This window comes from Equus quagga, chromosome 5 (genome assembly GCF_021613505.1).
Source record: "Equus quagga isolate Etosha38 chromosome 5, UCLA_HA_Equagga_1.0, whole genome shotgun sequence".
NCBI classification, from domain to species: domain Eukaryota; kingdom Metazoa; phylum Chordata; class Mammalia; order Perissodactyla; family Equidae; genus Equus; species Equus quagga.
In genome coordinates this window covers 31,523,635-31,549,004 of record NC_060271.1, presented here as the reverse complement: position 1 = coordinate 31,549,004, position 25,370 = coordinate 31,523,635, and the positions used below count along the sequence as shown (strand labels likewise).

Here is a 25,370-nt window from a genome sequence, read left to right as displayed (position 1 = left end):
AGTACTGGATAAAGGCTTGCAGAAGGAATGAATAAATGCATAAGAAGCCAGAAAGGAGATGGTAGGTAATAAAACAGTGATGAGGATAAAGAACTGTGCCATTAGGAGTATTAGACCAACATAATTATGAGACAGCAGCAGTGGTTACAAAGTGGGAAGCCAGAAATCAAAATCTCAGAGAGGGTAGAAATTTCTGGTGGCAAGATCCAGAATGTGATCTGGATATGGGGGAGCTGAAGTAAAGGACTGGACTGAGGTGATCATAAAAACTGAGAGGCTAGGGTACTGGATGGTTCTTCCATGTACATGTTAAAAGTACTAAGAATAAGTTCATTTAGGGCAGAAGAGGAAGACTGTGAGCCAGAAGCAATCTTCAATTAATGAAAGACTGAAAGCACAAGAGCAAGAGACAACAGCTTGAAAGAAAAAGAAAGGACAGTATGCCTGGATGACAAAAATGTAAGGGAACAGTGGTTTCTATAAGGTGAAGTAATGGTCTAAAACAATGCTTTTAAAACCATAGCTGGCATTAGTGGATGTCCACCAGCATTTTAAAAAAGTGAAACAGGACAGATTATGTGTAATAAGTGAAAGCATGGTTTTGGTAACTTTCGTTTCAGTTACATATAAATGTACATAGACCTGTGATATAAAATGTACTTCTCAATCAATTCCACGGATTTAGAATTGGAAATTTTAGGGGTTGGCCCGGTGGCACAGCGGTTAAGTGAGCACGTTCCGCTTCTCGGCGGCCCGGGGTTCGCCAGTTCAGATCCCAGGTGCAGACATGGCACCACTTGGCTAAGCCATGCTGTGGTGGGCGTCCCATACATAAAAAGCAGAGGAAGATGGGCACGGATGTTAGCTCAGGGCCAGTCTTCCTCAGCAAAAAGAGGAGGATTGGCAGCAGTTAGCTCGGGGCTAATCTTCCTCAAAAAAAAAAAAAAAAAAAAAAGAATCAGAAATTTTGAAAAATCTGATCTATACAAGGCAACAGGAAGGAGAAAGCTAAGAACTCTCATCCCCTTGGCCTAAAGCACACTGACTGTCAGGGAGAGAAAGCCTTCATTTAAGGGCTGCAGGGCAAAGGCTCTGGAAAAGCCAAGGCTCAATTAAGGCAAAGAAATGAAGGGGACGTTCTAAGAAACTGAGGTTATGAGGGAACTGACTTAGTCCAAACTACTGTAAAGCAGAAAGGAGGCAATTTAATAGATACTGAGGAGACGTGAATTCTTGGGTCTCCTTTTTTCCCCCACTTATAAATAGTACCACAGGTTTCCCAAAACTAACATCTAAATGCATTTTTGTTTTACCTGTGACTTTACTGAATTCTTCCAGAATGTTTTCTTTAGTCTTATTCTTCGGAATTGATCCAACAAAAAGTCTGTTGTTTGCCACAGAAATGCATACTCCAAGGTGTTTACCAGGGCGAATTTCATAGCTGTCACACTGCAAGGAAGAAAAGAACCAGACACCCCACAACCACCCCAAACTCAGGACAACTGATCTCAATCTAAAAAATCCAACAATTTAAGGTCAAACACTCCCTGCTTTGTGAACTCATTGAGTTCCCTCATGCTTGCCATAACAGAAATGTGTGTTTTTAAACTTGCTACAGTCTCTCATTTCAGTTTGGTTTTGTTAACCTATACTGCTCCTCTCTATATAAATGACTCAGTTACTCTATTTTTAAAAGTATCTTGTTTCATATTTCAATTTTATCTATCTGAAAATTTTTTTCCAGAGAATTTCAGAAAAGGTACCGAATACTGATGATCATTCAGGGCCCTTGGAGATGAAATTAGATACAGATAAGTCATAGGCAATATATAAAGAGTAACAACTATGTTTAATCAATGCGACAGAAATTTAGAAGTAGTTCACACTCTACACAAAACACAGAATTCTAAATATATAAAGTTTTAAAACGCATATCAAACACAATACTTTCAAAATTATATAAAATAGGACTAAAAAATGCTTTATTTAAATCACTATGATGGTTTCTTCATAAACTTTAGCTTCTCGTGTTTTAACACTACTTACCCATTAGTTTACTAAAAGATATGTGATTATTAAAAAATAAAATCATCCATATGTTGCCAGAAAAAAAGAAATAAAGCTTTGAAAACTTGTCAATATTAAGAAAATAAACTGGAAGAAAAAGTTCATAATAACTAAAATCTGGGTCAGTTAGAAGTGGAACTAATTTAGAGGCAACTAATGAAACCAGAAGCCCTGGTGAAATACCATTCTAGAATTACAATTCTAGAAGGACTAGAATTAGACTAAGTGAGGGCTTTAGCTCTCTGGCAAATGAGTGTGCCAAAAAGCAATACTGTTATTTTAAGCTAGTGAGATAGTTGTATCTTAATACAGCAAAGTGAAGATATACTCAATGTGCAGAACTTTGTAACTCTTCCTCCTCCTCCTCTGAAATAAGTACAAAGAGTAAAAGAGGCCCTACAGGAAGGAAATTATTAGAAGATTGGTTATAACATAGTAGAAAAGGAGAAAGATTAGAGACAGGACTGAAGGGCCTGGAAACAAGAAGACAGAAAAGAACAAGAATACACTTAGAAAATAAATTGTGTTAGGCTGTGACAAAAATAATACACAGTAGATTTACAACCATTTCCAGAAATGTGTCCTAAAAGTCACCGTGGCCCATTGCTATGCTCCCTAGAACCCATCCCAGCCTTCATTACACTTTAAGAATCCTACCCTAAAGTTTAACAGTAAGACTTGACATCTTTTTTGTTTAAAATCCAGAGAGAAGTGCAGAAGCCAAATATTTAAATGAAACTTTAGATACTAATCATTCTAATGAGTAACTTCTTAGAATTATGGGAGACTTTAACAGTATTTCTTGGGTATTTTCATTTCTATTTTACTTTTATAATCAGAAAAATAGAGCAAAGGTCACATACCAACTCAGTCAACATAAAAACATTCAAAGCAAAAAGTGGAAAAAAAATGAAACGATGTTGACTGCAAACATTTTTAACTGAAGTATTTCTCTCAAATAACGACTTGCTAGACAATGGGTACCTGTTTATCACGTACCAGTTTAACAGCTTCCTGCGCAGCTTCCTTTCCACAGAAGGTGATAAATGCATACCCTCTGTTCTGACCAGACAGTGGATCCATCATAAGACGTAGATCCCAAATGGGACCAGCCTTTTCAAAAAGGGGCACCAACTCATCCTCATATAAATCTCTCGGTATTTTACCTACAAAGACCTGAAATAAAACCTTTGTATTAGAAATCCCAATGTAAGCATTTGATTTTCGATCCCCAAAGCCGTGTTTTTTTTTGTTTTTTTTTGTTTTTTTGAGGAAGATGAGCCCTGAGCTAACATCTGCTGCCAATTCTCCTCTTTTTGCTGAGGAAGACTGGCCCTGAGCTAACATCCGTGCCCATCTACCTCTACTTTATACGTGAGACATCTACCATAGCATGGCTTTTTGCCAAGCGGTGCCATGTCTCTACCCGGGATCCAAACCAGTGAACTCTGGGCCACCGAGAAACAGAACGTGCTAACTTAACTGCTGCGCCACCGGGCCAACCCCTGTCAGTCTTTTTCAAGGGAGTAGGGGCACAAAGATGGTTATGGAGGAACAGGGACGATCTGAATCCTGTGGAGCTGATGTTAATTTTTATTATAATGACTTTAAGGCCATCAACACAGATCAATATTCTATATTGAAAAATGGAAACTATTTAATGTGCAAAACCTGTACTAACTCAATTTTGAATTTGTATAATGTCTTTTTCTCATAAAAAAAGAATAATGGGCATGTACGTATCTTCACGGAAATATGATGTCTGCATTTTTATAAAAGCTATAACTGAATCAAAGATTGATGTGGTCATTCATCTTCATGTGATGAACTGTTCTCTTCAACTCTAAAATCTTTACTACTGAAAACTCTAATGCTTCAATATATCCCTTTCTCTATCAGAATATTACATTTTACGGTATGAAAGAAACTCTTTATCATTTGAAGATTTGGTGCTCTATCTTAATTAAAATTATATATTAAGTAGGATTAAATTATAATATGCAATAATGATAAATTAAACAATCAGAAACCCTCTCAATATTTAATATCAGACCACAATTTTCTTCAAGTTTCCACCATATCAGCAACTTCAAAAACAATCTTTTCTGTTAAAACATTTGCAACCCACACACCAAGTCTTAAAGAATAAATTACCATTTGCATGAGATTAATTTCCTCATGAATGTCAACTACATCAACATTTCATATTCCAAAATAATGACCTGATTAATCCAAAAGATGCCAAAATTATTACTGGATATTAAGTTTCTGATGTTAAGCTCTACAACAGTTGTGCTATCTCAAGACAATCCTTTTCAAAATAATCAGATTCACCTTCACTGCTGTCTGGTAAAACCTGAGGTCTTCTTCTGAATCTCTAGCATGATTCTCACATAACAGCTATTCCTAATCTATCTCCTGAAATTCTCCAACTCTCATTCACTAAGTCTGATTCTAAGGACATCTCTGGGAAGGTCATTGGCTTCCTCACATTCTTTCTTCTCAGCCTTAAAAATCTCTCTCAAAGCGGGGCACACATGTATGGTGATGGATAAAAATTAGACTACTGGTAGTGAGCACAATGCAGTCTATACAGAAATTGATAAATAATAATGCACATCTGAAATACACAGTTATAAACCATTATGATCTCAATAAATAACCAAACCAAAAAGAAAAAACACCCAAAAAAACCTCTCCCGAAATCTATTTATTTTCACTTCTTTCCTTATACCTCACAGACAGAGATTACTTCCTTTCCAAGGTTAACTCCTTAACCGTAATAAATAAGCTTTCTTTTCATCACCTTCTTTAGGAAATAACTGCAAACCTTATTTCTGCAACTCTCCTATTTTGCTCAGAACATGTTTTCCTTCCCTCTGGTTCCTTCCTCCATCTTTAAACATACCAAATCTCCCAAACGAAAAAAAAAAAAAAAAAAAACCAACTCCTTACTTTAGCCTATATTTTATACATATTTATGTGTGTGTGTGTGTGTGTATGTATCCCTTTCCTTTCACTTCTAAATGCTTTGAACACATGGCCCATGTCTGTTTTATTTCACTCATGCGGGTATTCTTTTCATCTAATCAACTAATATGCTTGGTATTGCGAAGCTACAGAGAAGTATAAATAAGACAGCTGAGTGATATCCCTAGAGAAGCATCTTCCTAGTGAAAACTGACTCTGAAAAGCACTTGGCATCTATGCTGTCTTTAACTCTCTAACACTAAACTGTATGCCCAAATGTCACTAACGTTCTAGTGACCAAATTCAAGTCTTTTTTTCCCTCAGCCTCATCATCCTTGCCTTCTCAACAAGCATTTACACTGGTGATGCCACCTTCTGAAAATTCTCTTAAGTTTTCAGAATCCTCCACTAACCAGGTCTTTTTACCTTTAATTACTTCTCTGTCCTTTCCATAGTGATTCTTCTATCAACCTAATAATCATCTACCTGTTTCCCAAAGTTATGGCTCTATCTCCTAATCTGTACTATATTTTCTTCACTTTTAAAGATCATATCCAGGGGCCGGCCTGGTGGCATAGCTGTCAAGTGCACACGTTCTGCTTCAGTGGCCCAGGGTTTACCCATTCAGATCCCAGGTGTGGACACGGCACCACTTGGCAAGCCATGCTGGGGTAGGCATCCCACATATAAAGGAGAGGAAGATGGGCATGGATGTTAGCTCAGGGCCAGTCTTTCTCAGCAAAAAGAGGAGAACTGGCGGCAGATGTTAGCTCAAGGCTAATCTTCCTCAAAACAAAAACAAAATAAAGATCATATCCATTCCCAAAGCCTACAACTATACAGTGATCTCTCCCAAGATCTAATTCTCTATCTCTAGCTGTCTATAAAACATTTTCTCTTGGTTGTCTTGATTTTACCTCAAACCATCAATAAATCTAGCAATGCCAATTTTTATTTTTTGATTATAGGTGTACGTATAGATAAGGATGACTAGGTATCAGAATAATACTAATAGTGGTTATCAATGCATGAAAATACTGTCCTAATTTTACTCTTTTACCTTATATTTTTTAAATCTCTTTTTTTTTAAAGTTTGCACCTGAGCTACCAACTATTGCCAATCTTTTTTTTTGCCTGCTTTTTCTCCCCAAATCCCCCCCAGTACATAGTTATACATTTTAGTTGTGGGTCCTTCTAGTTGTGGCATGTAGGATGCCCCCTCAATGTGGCCTGATGAGTGGTGCCATGTCCGCACCCAGGATCCAAACCAGGGAAAACCCCGGGCCGAAGCAGAGCGCACGAAGTTAACCGCTTGGTCACAGGGCCGGCCCCCTAAATATTCCATGGTCAAGATATAATACATTTCTAACGAATGTCTCCTTTTTCCAAAACTCAAAATGACTAAAACCAACCAGCTCCTCTGATTTTCCCCATTTCTCTGGGGAGAACATAATTTATGCTCCCCTTCCTCCCCCCAAAATGACTGAAGAATTAATACTCCCATAAACAGAAATCCCAGATAGAGTGAATCCCTCCCATTCCCATCCATATCTAATTAATCTTTTATGTATCAGCTTGAAGTTGTTCCAATTCGTAATGTCTAGCCTATCAGACAACAGACAACTGGCTTCCTCCCTACTCACAGAATTTGTCGAAATGTTTCATGATACACGAAATGTCATATACCTTGGACTCACGTATCATGTATCTTCCTAAGTTTTAGAGATACAGTGAACATCACAGACAAGATCTCACTCACGAGGCTTATAGTCTACTGATAGACACAAATAAAAATTTAAAAAAATGTATGATTTCAGGTGTTAAGGGTTAAGAAAAATAAAAGCAAGGAAAGGTGATCAATGATGGAGGAGAGGTGGTATTTTAATTAGCAGGCCCTCCCTGAGGAGGCTAATTTGAACTGAGACCTAAGAAAGAAAATTAAGTAAAAATACGAGGAAAGAGCATTCCAAGGCAAGGGAACAAGTACAAAAACATGGGAGTACACTTGACATATCTGAAGAACAGCATATAGGCCAGTCACTGCAATAGAAGGTCCACAAAGGAGCTAAGTGTTGAGGAGAGAATGAGTCAGATCAAGTTAAACCACAGTTAGGGGTTTGAGTTTTATTCCAAATGTGTCAGGAAGACATCAGAGGGTTTTGAGCAGACAAGTGATTAGGTATGACTTATGTTCTAGAGGGAGTATTTTGGAAGCTGGGTAGAAAATGGATTATATGGAGAAACAGGTTGCTCAGTCAGGTTAACCGGGCAATCCAGGCAAGGGATGATGGTTGCCTGGAGCATTAGGATGATAACTATGAAGGTAGGGAGAATGTGAGAAACAGTGAATTTTAAGTTATGTTGGATTCAAATTTTCATTTTAGTTACCTCGAGCAAATTTCTTAATCAGGGAGTCAATATCTTCATCTGGGAATAACACCAGAAGGAGGGTTCAATTTCCATGTGAGCAGAGAGCCCACATTTTGTTCCTCGTTTTATTCCCAACATTGAACAGTGCCTGGAACGTAACAGCTGCTCATCTTTGAATGAAGGCATGAATGAAATTTACCTCATACTGTTAATTTATGCACTAGATGCCATCCCCTCTTTCCTACTCAAGGACATTTGCTCCAGCAACAATTTTATCATCAATTTCCTCCTTTATACATGGATCATACCCATCAGCACACAAGTATGGTATAATTTCTCCATTAAAATTAAGTAAAACAAAAATATATCTTGACTACAACACCTTCCAGCTATTGTTACATTTCTCTATGACCAGTTATAGCAAAATTGCTCAAAAGAGCTGTCCATATTTGCTTTATATACAAGTACTAAAAAAAGGCTCAAATTCCTCATCTCCCACTCAAATCATCTTCAAATCTGGTTTTCACAACCATTCTTGTCAAAGTCACTAATGACATCCATGTTGTCACAATCAAATGTCAATTCTCAGTCCTCATCTTACTTGGAAAGTTTGATATGACTGACCATCCTTCCTTCTGTGAAAACTTTCTTCACTTGACTTCTGGGACAACACACTCCTGGTTTTCCCTTTACCTCACTAGCTTTCTTCCCAGTCCCCTTTGCTAGTTCCTCCTCATCTCCCAAACTCTAATGTTGAAGGGCCACAGGGATCAACCTCAGACCCTTTCTCCAGCTATACACACTTCCTTGGTGACCACATCCAAACTCATGGTTTTTAGATACTATCTAGATGCTTGTGTCTCCCACATTTGTAACTTGCAGCCAGAACTCTCCCCTGAACTCCAGGCTCATAAAAGCAAGTGCTCACTCAATAGCTCCATTTGGAGGAGTAAGAGACATCTCACTCATAACATGTCCTGAACTGAACTACTATCTTTCAATCCTGCTAATCTGCTCTTCTCTACAACCTTCCTCACTTCAATAAATGGCAACTCAATCCTTCCAGCTGTCGGGTCATAAGCCTTGAAGTCATCCTTTGCTCCTTTCTCTCACACCCCTATATCAAACCTATCAATAAATCCTGTTAGATCTGTCTTCAAGATATCCAGAATCTGACCACTTCTTACTGGCGTTAGCTATACCACCCTGTATTATCAACTCAATAAATGAACATTCATTAACAGGGCATAGCACTAAAAAAAACTACTGATAAAAGGTGTCCTGAGACAAGAAATACACAAGGATAACTGGCATTAATGTTGAAATGTATTTTTTGGTATGGCTAGGCTCTCTGGCCCAGTCTGGTTAGAGTATTTTTATATTTGAGGATATCTGTCTTTGAATATTCAAAAACTGATCTAGGAAGTAAATTCTGCTTTAAATTGTTTCTATTAACACAATGCAATGGTGCTTCATAATTAGATCATTCACCATACATACTTCCTTCCTACCCATTACAAATACAAGTAAAGCAAAGAAAGAGCACATGCAGTGGTACTATGAAAATATATCTGGGGGCTGGCCCCGTGGCCTAGTGGTTAAAAGCTCAATGTGCTCCGCTTTGGTGGTCTGGGTCTGGTTCCCGGGTGTGGACCTACACCACTTGTCGGTGGCCATGCTCTGGTGGCGACCCACATACAAAACAGAGGAAGACTGGCACAGATGTTAGCTCAAGCAAATCTTCCTCACCAAAAAAAAAAAAAAAAGAAAAGAAAAGGAAAAAAAATCTGACACACAGCTAAGTGAGGAAGCTAAGTGTCAGATATTACACTACTTATATAACACTTATGCCTATATTTTTAGAACCAGACAGGTTTACCTCATTAAGCAACCTAAAGTGAAAAACCTGTATTTTTAGGAAAAGTAATTTATTGATTGACTAATCACTTTACAGAAAGGATTCCTAAGAACAAGCTCTTTGTTCTCTAAAGCATCATTTGAGGGGCTGGCCCCGTGGCCTAGTGGTTAAGTTCTTGCGCTCTGCTTCAGTGGCCCAGGGTTTCACTGGTTCAGATCGTGGGTGCAGACATGGCACCGCTCATCAGGCCACACTGAGGCAGCATCCCACATGCCACAACTGGAAGGACCCACAACTAAAAATATACAACTATGTACCGGGAGGCTTTGGGGAGAAAAAGGAAAAATGAAGTCTTAAAAAAAAAAAGTATCATTTGAATTTTAGAAGCCCAACTTACAGATTTTCCATAAGAATATTGTTTTACTTTAGAATACCAATAAATCTGTGGTCAACAAAGTCCCGAATATTATAATCATTGGAGTCCATGAAGGAACAAACTAAAAACACTGGTTTATCAGAAAAACAGAACATGGCTTCATTTCAAGATCAGCTTACACTAAAAGAGCTTAGAAAGGCTAAAAATAAACAGTATTCAAAAACTAACCCAGCATCACTCCTTTAAGTTTTTAAGCTCAATTTTTTTTTTTTTTAAGATTGGCAGCTGTGCTAACATCTGTTGCCAATCTTCTTTTCATTTGTTTTTTCTTGTTCTCCCCAAAGCCCCCCAGGACATAGCTGTATATTCTAGTTGTAGCTCCTTCTGGTTCTGCTATCTGGGACACCACCTCAGCATGGCCTGATGAGCGGTGCTAGGTCCACGCCCAGGATCTGAACCGGGAAAACCCCAGGCCACCAAAGCAGACCTCGTGAACTTAACCACTCAGCCACGGGGCTGGCCCCCTAAGCTCAATTTTTAATTAACTAAAATCAAATAGAAATGTTTTCCTTTTATTAACTTGCTGGTCTCTGAACCATTCTGGCTCCATACGAGCTGTTCAGAGTAAGCACTCAGTCATGTGCAGGTAAATCCTCCCCCTCTTTAGAACCAACAGAATCTAGTGACTACCATAACAACAGTTCTTTCTGTACTCACTAGGCATCAGGGCTTGGATCTACTCCCCATCCATCGAAAACTGAAACAGTAATAGAGGAAGCACTTCAAGTCTCTGAAAGGAACAGAACCAGGCAGCTCAACAGTGTTTTGACTATCTACTCGGGTTCTTCCATTATCTAGCTCCTATCGCTAATTGGCAAACAATAGCAGCTTTTCCTAGTACATAATTTAATTCAGGTGCTACAAAGTCATATACTTAGAGGTCTCTGTTAAATATACTGGCTCTGTAACACTAAATAAACCAAACCACTGCTAACAGTTAATAAACCAAAGAACCAGATCTCACTCTACCACTTCTTTCGGATTCCTCCACAGAACATCAGCGCTATGCTCTTTACACAAACGAGTCTATCTAGCCATGATCTCCATGGATATCACATTTACGTCAGCAGAAACAAATTAAAACAGAATTTACTTCCAAACAATTTTACAAAACCAGCTGAAGAATACAAAGATACTATAACCAGACTAGGTCTGAGAGCCAAGGCACACTAAAAAGTACATCTCAAAATTAATACCTATTATTCTTATATATTTCTTCTTTTTTTTTTTTTTAAAGATTTTCACTTTTTTCTTTTTTCTCCCCAAAGCTCCCCAGTACATAGAATAGTTGTATATTCTTCATTGTGGGTCCTTCTAGTTGTGACATGTGGGACGCTGCCTCAGTGTGGTTTGATGAGCAGTGCCATGTCCGCGCCCAGGATGCGAACCAACGAAACAGTGGGCCGCCTGCAGCGGAGAACGCAAACTTAACCACTCGGCCACGGGGCCAGCCCCTCTTATATATTTCTTATCTCAGGACGTTTAGCAACAATGTCTGTTAACGAGTGCTCATTTATAGGGCTCATTTACAGTAGATTTTACCCAAAGATGAAATCTGAGTCTGCTCATAACTTAATTTTAATATTGTCAGTCTCAGGCACTGACCCTAATTTCAACTTCCTAAATCAAGAGCTAAAAATTTTTTTCCCCTGATTTTTCTCCCCAAATTCCCCCCATACACAGTTGTATATATTTTTTAGTTGTGGGTCCTTCTAGTTGTGGCATGCGGGACGCCGCCCCAGTGTGGCCTGACAAGTGGCGCCATGTCTGTGCCCAGGATCCAAACCAGCGAAACTCTGGGCTGCTGAAGCGGAGCATGGGAACTTAACCACTCGACCACAGGGCTGGCCCCAAGAGCTAAAAATTTCTCTCTTTTTTTGAGGAAGATTAGCTCTGAGCTAACATCTGCTGCCAATCCTCCTCTTTTTGCTGAGGAAGACTGGCCCTGAGGTAACATCCGTGCCCATCTTCCTCTACTCTACATGTGGGACGCCTGCCACAGTATAGCTTGCCAAGCAGTGCTATGTCTGCACCCGGGATCCGAACCGGCGAACCCCGGGCCACTGAAGCGGAACGTGCGCACTTAACAGCTGCACCACCGGGCCTGCCCCTAAAACTTTTTAGTAAGTGTAATAAAACATAAAAGAACAAAAAGCAGAACCTCACAGCATCAAAAGTGACACCAATTAAAATATTTATTTACTAAATCAGCAACCCAATATATTAAAAATCTATTTTTCAAAACTTTAGTTTTCAACAAGTATAACGAAATCTCATGAAATCTTATTTTATGGGAGGAATCAAAAACTTTACACCAGGATTTTGCTGTAACAAATTGCTTGACAGGAGTGGCTTTAGGCTGATCATCTCATATAGGGATTTTGCTGCAACAATATTTGCTGTGTGTAATGATATCTCATATATAGGAAAATAGATCTTCCTCCTAAAGAGACAGTGCAGTGGAGTAAGGAATGCAATACAATAAAATACAATGCAATAAAAGAATTTACACATACTTCAGCATTATCATACCAAGTATTTGTTTCTAACTGAATAGTCAAAATAGTTTCTCCTATTAAATTGTTCAAATGCTTTCAGTGAACTTTTAGAGCACTAGCAAACTCCTTATCTTTATCAAGCAAAGACAAAATAAATCTCCATTGATGAGCTCATTAATAAAACCAATCTAATGGGTTTAAAAAGTTCATTTCCATAACTACGAAATAGATACAACCAACTAATTTTACACTGGGCTGTATTGGGCACTGTAAGAACATAATAATTTTACAGACAATGCCTATTCCTAAGGATTTTATAACTAGTTGGAAAAAACAAGACTAAGACAAATGTAACATCTGGTAAATATTAACAAGGATTTCACATGCTGAATGGTATACTATAACTTTTTAGGGGTCAGCTCTGTGGCTGAGTGGTTAAGTTCGCGTGCTCCCCTTCGGCAGCCCAGGGTTTCACTGGTTTGGATCCTGGGCTCGGACACGGCACTGCTCATTAGGCCATGTTGAGGCGGCATCCCACATACCACAACTAGAAGGACCCACAACTAAAATATACAACTATGTACTTGGGGGATTTGGGGAGGGAAAAAAGCAGGGGAAAAAAAAAAGATTGGCAATAGTTGTTAGCTCAGGTGCCAATCTTTAAATAAATAAATAAATAAATAAACTTTTAAAAATTGTATTCCCCTCTTGGAGGTGTTGCAGGCTGCCTCGAGAACAAAGAAAAGGCAAAAAAGCAATTCCGCTTTTATTCACTAAAAAAAAAATCCTGACACTAAAAACAAAATGTAAAACCATTAGGAAAAAACAGATATGCTGTAGGAGTTCAAGTAAGAGAACTAAACTCTATTTCCATATTGTTTACAAAGTAAATAAAACACAGATGTAGATTTGAAAGGATGGCCAGGGGGTGGGGAGGGAGAGGTGTACATGAGAGGACAAAAGTGAAAAAAAAGCTGAAATATTATTCACTTGTACATGATGTTTCAATGACATTTGCTCCCGCAAGGAACTCAGATGGCCTAGAGTTCCAATTCTAAGTCAATCAATAATTATATAACGTTAAGAAATTAGAGCAGTTTTTTAAGAGACTCAGAACAATCATACACAGCTGATTCAGGTATCATGAAAAATAAAAATGGCTTAGAGCCCCCTTCAATAATGCTAAATATTCAGAAACAGAATATTAACTGTTATAATGTTTAAAAGAAGTTCAGGGAACAAAGAGCAATTAATGAAAACTCCATTCTATATACAAAGAACATAACTAGAATTAGTTTTGATATATATCTAAAAATTAATGCTTGGGGCTGGCCCGGTGGCACAGCAGTTAAGTGTGCATGTTCTGCTTCAGTGGCCTGGGGTTCGCCCGTTCGGACCCCAGGTGCAGACATGGCACTGCTTGGCAAGCCATGCTGTAGCAGGCGTCCCCACGTAGAGTAGAGGAAGATGGGCACGGATGTTAGCTCAGGGCCAGTCTTCCTCAGCAAAAAGAGGAGGATTGGCAGCAGATGTTAGCTCAGGGTTAATCTTCCTCAAAATAAATACATAAATAAGTAAATAAATAATGCTAAATTGTGCCATCTTTGTTTATTCACAAACTGGAGATGATAATCTTTGCTTTTGGCTACCTGAAAAGTTAAGTTTTAGCTTTTAGGAGGGTGTCATTGATAAGTTTGAGTAAGGAATTGTTTCCTTTAAAGTTACTCAAACAGGAGCCTGAGTAAACTTTTAAGATTTCTTAGAATTCTAACATAAGCAGGAGATACATAATAAAACCACTTAAATATTTAACTGACATCATTCCCTAAGGAAGCTACCATCAGTTTGTTTTAAAGAAAATCTTATCAAATTATCATTTAATCTAGTTTAAATTTTAAGTTACAAGGCCATGATTTTAGTATTCAAAGAAAAGAACCATAACCACACATTCATCAAATACTGTGTGCCTACTATATTCCTGGCATTATGCTAGGCACTAAATATAGATAGTGGAGACACGAAATCAGAAAAGGTTCCTACTATAACAGAGCTTACATTTTGGCTCAGTTTTCTGCATTTAAAGGAGAAGAACAGGCTAGCATAAAGGCATATGAAGAAACCTTTATGAAGGCACAGAGGGAGGAGGAAGTGCTTCTTTGTTCACGGATAGACCAACCTTTTGTCTGATTCCACATCCTTCCCTTGTGCAACCCACCCCCATCAATAAACCTCTCGGTCAATACTGAGTACCTTCTATGTGATGGGGAGGGGGTCAAGGAGGGAGGACAAGCACTGTTCCAAATTACTGACATCACAAAACAAAAACAAAGCAATTGTTTCTCCCTAATACCCTCAACCCAAGCACCTAAAATGGTGTGTTGCTAGTTGTATGGTTTTAGCAACCAGTTCCAAGAACTCCTCATTCCTTTTAAAAAGTATTTGGGTATCTACCAGTCACATGATTCTCCTTGCTTATGATGGCAGCAAAACACAGCTGGTTATCCAAAAAACAATAATAGCTACACTTTGAAAATAATCAAGTATTTTCCACCATCAAACAGCAGACAGAATAATTTACAAACTGGAAAGATTTCAGCAAACAGCTGAAGAACACTTACTTCTGTTCCAATTCCAGGTTGCACACCAGAGTACACACTGTCTGGTGGAGGTCCACCATACTTCCTCTGTCCTGTGGTTACATCCAGAGTATAACCAGTCCTCTCAAGCAAGGCCTAAAGATAATTAAACATCTGTTTATACTTAAATATTAAATCTCTCTCTCACACACACACACACACACACACACCAGTATATTAATCTTTCCCAAAAGGTACCCCAACGTCTTAGCCTATGTATTTTAGTTAGGTAAAAAACGGCAAAATGCACACTGGGACCTCTCACATATGTTGTTCCTACTTTGTTTTACTGTTCCTTTCCATACATCTAATGGAAAGAGTTGTACGCAAATTAAGTGTCTAAGCACACACTACCACTTTGTTATGAATGAGAAGAGAAAAAGGCAGCAAGCGTTAAAAATTTGACATAAGCTGACCCCAGGCTACCTATCCATGGTTAATTACTGAAGTACTCCTCATTTTGCATCCCACTTTACTTCAATTAGACTTCTTTCCCTATTGTTCCCTTGATATACCATACTTATGTCCACCAGTGATTCTTTTCAAATAAAATGTTCTGTATTCTTAAAACATCAAAAGCCCTACCTCCTTTATGTAGCTTCTCTCATTTACTATTTCTCACATCTTCATACTGACTTTCTATTGTACTCAAATAATTTAACCTTTATATTGTTTGATCACTTGTTTTGTACTCCTGCTATACCATAAGCTCCATAAGAACCAGACCATTTTTCATACAGCAAAGACTCAAAATGTTCGGCAATTACCAAATGAGTATACTCAGGTTTCAAAAACCAAATAACCTTATGTTTCCTGATTACCAACCTTCCTCACAATATTAGGTATTAGGAAGAATCATAGGAAAAAAGATAACATCCTTGCCCTCAAGCGTTTGTAACTACATGAAAGGCCTAGAGAATGAAGATACAATGGAAAAGAAGAAAGGCAATCTACCTGGGGAGGGCAGAATTTTTTAAGGTTTTTAAAACTATACAATGCCAAAGCAACAAGAGATTTTAGACACCAAGTTTAGTGGTTTTCAAAAGTGTCTTTGGAGGAACCCTGGGATTCCAGAGTCACTTGAGGCTCTCCGTTCTTCTACCTTTGACTCAAGCAGAGCTGCTCTACTTTTAAACATAGGAATACATGTAATGTATAATATGCACATAACACGTATATTACATATTTACACAATACTTGCTTAATATGTAATATACACATATTACATATATAATACACATCTTACCAAGAGCAAGCAGCCAGCTTTAGGAAAATAACATAGGCCTATTCAATGAACAGCAGAAAGGTTTTTTAAAAAACAACTATTACGTCAAACAAAATTTTCACACATTTAATTATCTGAAAAAGTGTAAGAATGGGGTTATGCTATTTTACAGATGACGAAAAAAGGTACAAAGGAGCTCTATATAAACAAGTTAAATGAGAGAAAGTACGAGTTATATTCCCTGTCTAAAACATAGAACTATCCAAACAACATTCACATTAAATAACTACTTCAAATGGGAAAGTCGACCACTGCAGCAAAATAACCACGTGCATTTAACGAAGCAACTAGGTTCACTGGTCTTCCACTAAAAGCCCTGTATTTACCTTTCAGAGCAGTTTATCGTAATAATAATGGTAATAATAACAACAACTCATAGTTTTACAGCTCCTGCCACATTCCAGGCCTTACTCTAAGTGCTTCACATATCTTAATTCCTTTAATCCTTACAGCAACTCTATAAGATAGGCACTATTACTATTTCCAGTTTACAAATAAAGAAACTGAGGTAAATAAAAATTCAAAAGGAGGAAAGCAGTTATAAAAACAACTCTTTGCCAAGAGAAAAGGAAGCACTTGGAAAGAAACCGAATCAAGAGATATGACCGGATCAGTACAAAAAACTATTATTGGAAGTATCAATAAATACATATCATTCATATCGAGAAGAACAAGGAATGAGGGAAGAGTCTGAATTAGGGTTTTCCACCAAACATACAATTGAATCTTTGCCCCTCAAATTCTTCCTATGTAATTTTCCATAAATTATTTCATTTCTTAACGCTAGTTATAGAAAAAGAAGTGCAACTATAAAAACTGTTTCTGGGAAACATGAAAAGCAGCATTCGATCTCATTAAATTTAATTCCATTGCACCTATCCAAGTCAAGTTTTACCTTGATCTTTGCTTCATCAGGTCCCTTTGTGGACTCTTGCACCTTGCTCCCCTGTTTCTCCCTTTGCCTGTAGGTCTTCATAACTCCACATAAAAATGCACTTTTGTTCTACAACAGGCAAGTAATTTAATGAAAAAGAATCACAGAAATTGTTGAAGGGTCAAATACATAATTAAATTTAAATTTCAGAGGACCAGAATTTTAACAGAATATTTACTCACTTATTCATTCAACAAATATTTGCTGAGTGGTTATTACGTGTCAGAGACTGGAGCAGACAGCCAAGACCTCAGGGAGCTTACCTTCTATGCTGGCCAACAGTCTTCCATTTGTTGATTTTTAAATGCATCTAGACTATCTTTGCCAGATGCTCCAAAACTATTCCTCCCGCTTACATTATTTTCCTCCAAGAAAATAAAACAGAACTAGATAACCCAAAAATGTTTAAAATCTGAGTAATTTAAACATGTAAAAACCTAATAACGACAACCAGCAAACTCTGGCTTTGATTTTAAGTTTCTCAAGTAACACTGCAAACAAAGGAGTGCGGGGGAGACTTTTATACTTGCATATCTGAACTCCTTGCCATAAGCAGACCTTTTTTTCTTTAAACTAACTTTTTTAAAGAAGCAGAGGTACTCACAAACAAAAAATAGCACTGCTCCACAGGAAAAAAAGTAATGGTAAAATAACTTCAGATCAGTAGTTGTTCAAAGACATTTGTGAGTAGCGGCCTTACCTGAACATGTGATAAGTCACTTTCTTTGAATTGTTGTAGTACAGACAGAGCTCCTTCTTCATTAAATTCCCTGAGAGCATCAATTGCTCTTTCATCAAGATCGACATAAGCTACCAATCCTAAAATTAAATCGAAAAGGGATAACATTATTGCAACAAAAGGGATAATCTAAACTGTCTATCAATGTTTAATCAAGAATTGTTATATTCAATACTATCACTAACAAACTACATTTTCATTTAACTATATGTATATAGGCAGCTATACAAATACTATAAGAAAGGTCAAGAGTACAAATATGAAAATAGATAAAACGTCAACGCCTATAAACATGAATTTCAATCTCCATATCCCACAAAAAAAACCCCACAAAAATCCTAACCCCGTTTCCCACTCCCCAAATGGTTTAAGTCTTGGAAATTAAATCTGATGTACACACTGTACTACAGATTAAGCATTAATGTAACAAATTCTGGTTTATGTTAGAATGGTAAGAAAATACTGTACTTCCCAAGGATCAACCTTCAAATTATAGGACTCTTTTAGCTGCTGCTAACCACACAAGAGGTAGGGGGAAAAATAAGAGAACAATTTTTACTAAATAATTCTTTCCACTCTCCAAAAAGTAGCTTTCCCTCTTTAGTACCAAAGATAAAATGAAATGCATTTTTTTATCTGAGCACCTGCTTTGCTGCAGTCAGAATGTGGAAAGGCATAATTTTAAACTCTTCTACAAATTCAAGTGCAGCTTGATCAATTCTGAAAGTTCTATTTTAAAGCATTTTTTGTACTTCTGAAGTGTCAAGCTGAGATTTAAATATGCTGTGGCATTCATAACACTGACAATTTTCTTCAAATGGCGTTAAGGACTTTACTATGGACTTACAAGTAAACTATACAGAAAATATATTCACTGCATTCTACATATGTAGTATATTTAACTTGCACACAGAACATCTACTAAGCTTAACATATACTTTCTTAAGTCTGTTAAGTTTGCTATCTTTCTCTTTCTATGTATATAAGGAATACATTTCAGAATTGATCCAATATAAAATGGAAATATTTGGTAGATTAAAACTCCAAGTCCATATGAACTAACATCAAAAGTGACTCCATTTTGGAAAAGCCAAAAGAACTTTATTCCATACAGTAAATATATTTTAAATAAATGTAATGCCACTTGCAAAGTTACTTTAAAATAATGTTGCCATAATTTGTTTTAAAAGCTCAAAAAACGAGCAGCCCAAATAATTGGAGTTTCTCATTTGAATATTCAATACCACCACCCAAAGTCACAACTCAGGACACCCATCAATCCATTCTGTCAATCCAACCCTACACCCAAACCATCAGCCTCTTATCAATAACAAAACACTCTACAAGAGAGCATCTCTAAGCAGATCACTGCCAATTCTCTATGGCAGAATGTCACAGAAAGTTCCTGAGGACTGATTTTCGAATGGGACCATCACCCAGGAGTCATTTTTAGAAATCATTTTAAGGTCTAGAATTATCCTGAGCTTTTCAGGTTTAAACTTTTTTTAAGAGGACAAAAAAACAGATATTTGTTACTACGGTACTTAACACACATTTGTGAGACAATTCAGTTCTCTCTCCCAGAATCTGGATAGGCACACAAAACACAGAGGAATAAAGTTTCCATCTCTGGCCCCAAGGGGGGAGGACACATTTGTTTATGAACAACACTCCCTAAGGGTAAATATTTCTCTCCCTCTTTAAAACTTCAAACCACCTACAACCAACCATATTAAGATGTTCAAATTTGCTTACGCCCTTAACCATGGGACTTCTGGATTAAAAAAAAAAAGCAGCTGTTACACACCAAACACTTTCAAATTACTGAGAGATGTGGATTTCTGTCTATCAGAAACTAGACAGGCCACAAACTCTCACGGAGTGTGACATTTATTATCGTTTCAGACAATACAGTCTAACTAGTCCCCTTATTATGCCACCTAATGAGACCTAAGCTGATTTAACAATCACTTTAAGAAGCTAAAAGTAGAAAACTAAAAGCAAAACGATGACTGATTTAGATTAAGAAAAAAATGTAAAATTTAGTATGCTCAAACATACATTTTCATTGGTAAATCTAAGACAAATTGATGTACTGTTCTGAAACAACTAAGACTGCATATTCAACACTAAGAAGGCTTCAAAATAATGAAATAAGAATATCAAAATCAAACCCAATATGCCCTCGAAGGGAAAGTAACAAACATTCAGCTCTACATAGATCAGAAACAGTATTATTTAACCTTAAAAAAATCTATAAAATTCAAAGTGGTTTGCCCTCACTTTCATAACCAGTCAGAAACAAGAAATGCATATTATACCTGTCTGAAATATTTCATCAAGTCTTTCTGCCACCTTCTGTGGGAGGCCTGCCTCTATCAGTGTCTTGTAGTGTTCTGTGTGAGTTACACTGGAAGTATCCATTGGTTCTTCCTCTTCTTTTAACTGTACCGCATTACCATTCACCTGATTAGCCATTTTATTATGCTGCTGGAAAAAATTCAGGAGCTATATTACATTAAGCCAGAAATAACTAGTTTGTAGGACAATGCATGATTTATCTAAACTAATTTGTATACATGCTGCTAATAACGTCTGTCAAAATAATATCTTATGCCTTTAGTGATGTATCTGACCTAAATTTCCAATAATTCTGTAAAACCATAGAAAATGTACATGGAAGCATTAGATCTTTAAGGAACTTCATGTACACTAGGTTAAATAAAGGCTTGAATTTACTGAAGATAGAATCACTGATTAACAAAAGCAGCTGTTGTGTCCTTACGAGCATATCAACAAATCACCACAAAATCCTAAAAAGCCCCTCAGCTCTCAATTCTTATACAGTTTTTAAAAGTTTGGTTTAAAAACAGAATGAACACCCATAGATCACTTAATCAAGGTTTTAAGGACTTTCAAATTTTCCTAGCTCTGCTTCAAATGTAATATAGATGGAAAATAAATGCCCTGTTCAACACGTCTCTAGTTCAACATGCTGGTGGTTTGGGTTTTCTTTGCCTCACTTAAAACAAAACAAAAAAACCACAACTTGACATTAATTTTTGTTCTAAAATTAATTTGCTATTCCCATTCACAGATTTAAAAGAAAAAATGACCAAGTATGAAAGCTAAACAATTGTTTTAAGTCCACACAAAATAAAAAGTGAGCTATAATTGAGTTGCTTCTTTAAAAAAAAAAAAAATCATGAATACATATTGAATTTTTCATATCAATAAAATAAAGCTGCAAAAACATAATGAAGAATGGACAACTAACTTCTTCCAAATAGTTTCAATACACATTACCTAATTAGGGTAAACTTAGGTCAGATGGCTCAGATTAACCTACCCAAATCATTCTTTCTGTATGTTCAACCTGTATGTAATGCTGAATTGGACCACCTCTCTGAAGAGAGATTAAATAATAAAACCATTCAAAGCCAGTCTCTATACTGCCTCAAAAGAGGGAATTCAAGATAAAGTGCATTTGTCTGTGAAATCATAATGTGATGAAGATAAGCAGCAGAACAAAGACATTGCAACAAATACTGAAATAAAGGACATGAAGGTGGATCTCAAGAAAAAGCGTACTTTTCTTGATGAAACTCAAGATGCTTAGTCAGCTACAGAGAAAATGCAAGTTTCCTAAAAAGCACTAAAACCTGTAAGATAACCACACTTCCAGATTGCTTAACAAACGCTGTGCAAATGCACCAGGTGCAGTTTTCTGACTTAAAACAACGTCTTCTCATTTCAAAGTCCCTGGTACTTTGAAGTTAATGAAAAAGAGAGGAGGACCCAGAGGTAGGAGGTAATAGAGTAGGAAGAGAGGAAAATGCAGAAAGGGTTATTCTGAAAATGAGATAAACATCATCATGACTTCTTATGATCACAAAACATTAGGACTTGATAGCCCACCGATGTCTCTACAGACGCAGACTCTGTGGTTCAACTCTGGGTGGATGAACGCTCCTCAAGGCAAGCCTCAAATTCTGATGAACTGGCAAAACCGAAAACATTCGAAACTGGCACACTTTTGATCAAGAAACTAGTCACGGTCTAAGATGAACACGTTACTGATTAATACAACCCATTTCTATAAAGATGCACCCTAAAGTCCGAAATCTCTTTGAGAACGTAAGAGTTCTGCTTTCCCACGCTCCGCCGCCCCAAACACGACCGTAAGATCATCAGAACTCACAAGTTCCCAGCACCACAAGACCCTCACAGCATTGCACCTGGGAATACTATCAGTCACAGAAAGAAGGCAAATTTTTTTTAAAAAAGTTCAATGAACATCGGTTAAGGTGGTATTCTTTTTAAGTATGTGTAAAGCAAAAAGACGAGTTGTGGATTAAGCACAAGACAGAAATATTTATGACTGCCATTTCACCGGAAAGGCTCTCTACCAGCTGAATTCCGAAACTGGCGGAAATTTTCAAAAAAAAAAAAAAGTTTGTAAACTTTTAAGGGAATAAAAGTAAAATAATTAGACTGCAGATAATAAAACTTTTCAGATCAAGGGGGAACACCTCTCTCTTCGAGCCACAATGTGCTCATTTAAAAAAAGACTTTTACGTCCTAGGAGACCGTTTTAAAACTCGTGTTGTCAATTCCACACGATGCCACACAGCCAAACCATATTTCTGGATGCAGCAAATATACTAAGCCTTCCTGCCCAAAGTAGAAATTTCAGTGAGGTTTTCAAAGGGCTGCCGGGAGATTCGGGAAGTCAGCCCAGCCCCTCCCTGGCCTTTGCGGGACCGCTCGTGCCGACGCACCATATTAAGAACGGGCCTTCAAAGAACCCACGAAATGAAAACTAACGGGCACCTAATGGCCGAGGCGCGTCAAGCCTTCATCCTACCCCTGACTCAGGACACACACGCTCGGCCTCTTGAGGACAGCAAAAGTCGGCACAGGTGGCGCGAAAGGACCGGACCGCTCAAGAACCCCTCGGCTTTAACTTTTCAATTTTGGCCAAGAATCGCCTTTCCGATGCGCCGCGCCGACGACATGCTCGGAACCGGCGACCTCGGGCGCCGCCGGCCCTAAGGTGCGTGGCCTCTAGCAGTCATTTTTTCCTTCAAATCTCGGCCCGCGGCGCGCGGGGGGAGAGGGGAGGCCGCCTCCGCGGAGCTGCCCCCGCCTCCTGCTCGCACCAAAGTTTCCTCCCGGCTCGGGCACCCGGACTCGCCTCCCGCCTCCGCCCGCCCCGCGCCCTCCGCCCGCCCCGCTCAGCCACACATCCCACTCGCGGCTGGGCCGGCTGCGACCGGACCGAGGCGGCTCGGCGGGGGAGGCCGGGGGGCCGCGGGCGCCTCAGGCCGCCGGCCGGGCCGCGTGGAGCGGCGGGCGGAGGCGGGAAAAGCACAGCCAGCCCCGGCAGGCCGCGCGGAAGGGCGCCCGGCGGGCCGGGAGTCGGAAGGGCGGGGGAGGCCGAGCGAGGGCGCGGAGGCGCCGCGGCGGGGCTAGGCCCTCTGCCGCACGGCCGGACGAGGCCGAAGCCGCCCCCGGCCCGTCCCCACCCCCACCTCGGGGCCTCGGAGCGAAAACGAAACTGGGGACAAGACGCCGGGCCCGGGCCGGGCCGAGTCGGGTCGGATCGGGGCGCCTGGCCCCTTCCCCCACGGGCCGGCGCGAGACTCACCCGGGCAGAGCTGGGGCCGGCGGCCGGGCCCGTGAGAATCAGCGCGAGGCGCTTTGAAAACGACTAGAAATGGCGCGCGCGCCACCCCCTCCCCCCCTCATGGACAAGACGCGATCCCGGCAGCACGCGGGGTTTCCCGGAACTGCTTCCAGGGACTCCGAGCGGCCGGGCAATCACGTCGCGCGGCGGTCTGAGGGGCAGCTCAGGCGACCAATAGGAGCGAGAAGAGGCGCACGACGCCGGACGACTCCGGAGCCAATCGATGAGGCCGTCGGCTGAGCCAATGGGGGAACGCAGCGCCGCCGGCTGGGGCGCCTCCGGGGCGGGGGCAGGAACACAAAGGGGTCTGTGGTGAAGCCCCGGGTAGAGGCGAGGCTGCGGGGCACCAGGCCCCGGGCGGCCGAGGCTCCTCCCTCCTCGTCTGCCGCCGACGCGAGGCCGAAGACGTAGGCCTCGCGCCGCGTGGCCGCCTCCGGAGCCCCGCCCCCCTGTCGGCGCCGGCCTTGCTCCGCCGCGGACCTCCCGCCCCTTCGCCGGCGCCGCAGCGCCCCCGGTCCCCCCTCGCGCCGCCGCCGCCGGCGTGCGCCCCGCCACGCCCCCGCCACGCGGTCGGGCCTCCCGCTAGGTTGCCTTTTGCGCGGTAGAGCCCGAGTTAAGGATGTTGGGCTCGTCGTTTTGCTGGAGAATTTCGGGTAGAAAATCACCCTTCGGGACGATCGGAAAACTGCACCCCCGCCTCCCTGGCTGCCTTCCGTGCCTCGCTAGGGCCGCTCCGAGCGTGAGGGGAATCGCGAAAGTGGCCGTTGCTCCAGAGCAGCGGCGCCCACAAATGACAGAGCAGGGACCTCTTTTCCACAGGGTTTGTAGCTGATTAACATTCATAAAGTAGCTGGGCAGACAGATGTATCTATGAAGCCAAAAGAGCCATGCAGGGAAAAGGGCTTATTCCCAAAGGAGATTTTTCACCCTCCACCCCGCGGGTTTGTTCCCTGTCCTCGCCTTCGTCCACAGCCCTCCAAGCTTTCTTCCGAGAGCCCGCCCCCCACCCCAACCCCAGCCCCCAACGCACCACCGCTCTCCGAGGGGAGGAGGTCGAGAAGAGGTCTGCAGAATTTCCAGATACACTTCGAGGATCGTTTAAATTTCCCAGTACCTACCAACAAAAATTAATTATTGACAACCTATGTGCCCGATACTGAGCTAAATGGACCCAAGTTTTGTATTATGGGGTGTGAAACTTTACACAAGTGCTGGGATCGATAAGAAAATAATATAAAATGACAAATTTAGGAACAGTCTTGGAAGGACATGGGAAAGGGGCTTTGAAGCTTAAACTTTATTAGCTTCACATAAATCTGCCTCTAGCTAAAGGGTTCTTCACCGATTTTGTATCATTTGACAGTCTGGTAAAAGCTCGATCTCGTCTAAGTTTTTAAATAAAATACATAGCACTACAAAAGAAACTTTATATTGAAATACGGAAATATATTTTAAAAACAAATTTGTGATATGGTAATCGAACACATTAAATGTCAAGATCTTGTAGCAGATCAAACAACCACTGAAATTTTAAAGGAATGAGAAGATATTTCAAGAAATCCATGATAACCATAATGTGATATGAAAATGTCTGATTTCTATTGGTGACAGAGTGAAAGGTACTGCTAATTCTAGTGTGCTTTGTTGCCTACATTCACAGCGGGGAAAAATGCTAAATTTCATCTGGATATTAGTGAAAATAAAGATGTTATTTTTTTTTTCCTTCCATGTTGAAGGACCAATGAATTCCATTGAGAGACTCTTAAGTCCATTTAACACAGGATAAGAACTCCTGGGCTGGACACTGCAATTAAAGTGATTCTGTCACCCAATATTTTCCGAGATAATATTTCAAATATTTAGCCATATATAGTGCTCATAAGTATAT

The 25,370-nt window shown here is 39.8% G+C and overlaps 1 protein-coding gene across 5 annotated transcripts in view; it reads right to left on the bottom strand.

The window, feature by feature from the left end:
- HNRNPR (heterogeneous nuclear ribonucleoprotein R) overlaps positions 1-24,053 on the bottom strand; it is a 33,451-nt gene extending 9,398 nt beyond the window's left edge. The window contains exons 1-7 of one of the 5 annotated variants that reach the window (XM_046661052.1): positions 23,444-24,053; positions 20,115-20,283; positions 17,755-17,873; positions 17,016-17,123; positions 14,818-14,931; positions 3,067-3,243; positions 1,314-1,449 (exon numbers count right to left, since the gene is read on the bottom strand). In XM_046661052.1, the coding sequence (XP_046517008.1) occupies positions 1,314-1,449; positions 3,067-3,243; positions 14,818-14,931; positions 17,016-17,123; positions 17,755-17,873; positions 20,115-20,271 (811 nt within the window). In that variant the 5' untranslated portion in view covers positions 20,272-20,283; positions 23,444-24,053. The remainder of the gene's footprint in view (positions 1-1,313; positions 1,450-3,066; positions 3,244-14,817; positions 14,932-17,015; positions 17,124-17,754; positions 17,874-20,114; positions 20,284-23,443) is intronic. The other 4 variants (XM_046661051.1, XM_046661053.1, XM_046661054.1 and 1 more) reach the window with 4 other exon arrangements.
- Positions 24,054-25,370: the final 1,317 nt, after the last annotated feature.